Source organism: Euphorbia lathyris, chromosome 2, assembly GCF_963576675.1.
Source record: "Euphorbia lathyris chromosome 2, ddEupLath1.1, whole genome shotgun sequence".
Taxonomy (NCBI): domain Eukaryota; kingdom Viridiplantae; phylum Streptophyta; class Magnoliopsida; order Malpighiales; family Euphorbiaceae; genus Euphorbia; species Euphorbia lathyris.
The window spans coordinates 97943086-97945051 of record NC_088911.1 but is presented as its reverse complement, the minus strand read 5'-3'; the positions used below and the strand labels follow the sequence as shown (position 1 = coordinate 97945051).

The 1966-nt window shown below is 35.6% G+C and overlaps 1 protein-coding gene across 1 annotated transcript; it reads right to left on the bottom strand.

Moving 5' to 3' along the window:
• Window positions 1-742: 742 nt before the first annotated feature.
• On the bottom strand, window positions 743-1717 carry LOC136220755 (CASP-like protein 2D1). Its single transcript, XM_066008541.1, has 3 exons — window positions 1304-1717; window positions 1113-1224; window positions 743-1039 (listed from the first exon to the last, which is right to left on the bottom strand). The coding sequence occupies exons 1-3, from the start codon at window positions 1600-1602 to the stop codon at window positions 773-775; spliced, it is 678 nt and encodes a 225-aa protein (XP_065864613.1). The 5' UTR covers window positions 1603-1717; the 3' UTR covers window positions 743-772.
• Between the last annotated feature and the right edge of the window lie 249 nt (window positions 1718-1966).

The following is a 1966-nucleotide window of genomic DNA, read 5'->3' as shown; positions in this document are numbered from 1 at the left end:
TAGCACACTTTGCACACCCTTTTCCTACTCCCCCCGTATATACGAGTATAGTATTAGGTTTGATACATGTCTATCAAGATGTTATATATCTCTAACGATTATATAACACTAAAACTCCTATTTGTATATCGGCCCCACGAATTATTTGCGAGTATGAATAACAATGAAAGGAGTAAGATGGAAAATGTTTCGTTCGCTACGTGTGAAATGGAGATATTAAAAATATTCAATATCGGTCGAATATTATCCGCCCATCAAGGAAATGCACCAGATCAGGTTTATGTACAACTATAAGCATAACCTAAATTAATGATAAAATAAACTAATGCATCTATTATAATTGAGAGCTGGAGAGCCTCACTTCCCTCTTCGGATTTTGTTAAATAATTATTCCAGTTTTGATTTCTTACAATTCTGATTCCTAAATCTAAAACCTTTGTTTTTTCCATATAGAAAGTAGAGACGCATGATGGATAGTTCAACCTTCGATGACACGTTGTCAGAACAGCCTTGACGAGACAGACACGTGTACCCCTCACCTTAAGCTTTAAGTCAGGGAAAAAGGAAAAAGGTGCCCTCAAAAAGCTGCTTCCTTTCACATTCATTTTGGTAAGACATGGTCCCTTCCCAACAACACCACCACCAACAAAATTAGTGATTTCCACTTTTCTTTTCCTTCTTTTCACCCAATTTTAAAACTCGTGAATCAAATAATAATTCCACAATTTCCAAAACTAAAATGTGCAAAATCAATCCAATCAGAAATTAATAATTAAGTTGTAAGGTGTTCATGTTCAACTTGTTTAGAAGAAACAGGAGGTTGAAACAAGCTAAAAGCTCTATAAGCAGAAATAACAGCTAAAACAAGGAAGCAACAAACAGCCAAAGCATGAAGAATCAGAGCTATCTTAATCCTATAGCAAAACTTCCCATAAGTAGAACAAACTTCACTCCATGTTATCTCTTTATCACCATTATAAACCAAGTACACCAGCTCCATTACTGCTGCACCAGATGTCACCATTAAGTATGCCATAATCTGTCCACAAAATTACTAATTAGAAACTGAAAGAAAATAGATGAAATTGAAAGAAATTAGATGAAATTGAAACCTGGTCAGAGATAAAGAAGAGCCAAACTCTATTGGCTAGGCATGTAATCCAAGTAGAGACAGCAGCAAATAAAGCATAAGCAGCAGAAATGGCACTTATACAAATCATGTACCTGTTAATGAAACATTAATTAGTTTTTAATCTGTGTAGATGATGAAGAAGAGATTAAGTTAATAGAGAAGTGAGCTTACTGGAGACCAAGGAGATGAGTGTAGCTTAAGTCCCCAAAAGTGGAGTTATGCTGGTGATTAGTGGCAGTTAGCCAAATGGTAGCAGCAGAAAGAGGGAGGACACAAAGTCTAAGAGAGTTATCTATGAGCTTCAGAAGTGGAGCCATCTTGAGTTGTGACAAAAGTGGAAGAACAAAGTAGAAAAATATATAGTTGTTTCTGTTGGATTGAATTAGAGGGATTGTGTTTATTTTCAAATTGAAATGATAAAAGATGAAGTGGATATCATATATTTGGATGAGTGAGAAGCAGTGGTGCATTTGTTTTGTCTTTTCTTGTTAGGTGTGAGTGAGATGATTGTTTCCACTCGCCTTTCAAATTCTCCGTTCTCATTAGGTTTTACTATTTACATCTATTCACGTGTCAGCTTCCTCTAGACAGTTTATATCTAAAAATATTCAAGCTAAATCCACTTCAATTTGCTATTTAATTATAGCAATCTCCTTGCTTAGTATCGGTTTGGTTGATCTGTTTCAATTTGCGCTTTTGAGTAAAGGCTGGTAACAGATGGCATGAAAGCGACATCCCAACTAGGTTGGCAATCCCGAGCAACCATCCACACCTGAACAGATATTATTAAATTAAAAAAAAATCAAAGTGAAACAAACAAAGAGTAACGCTGAC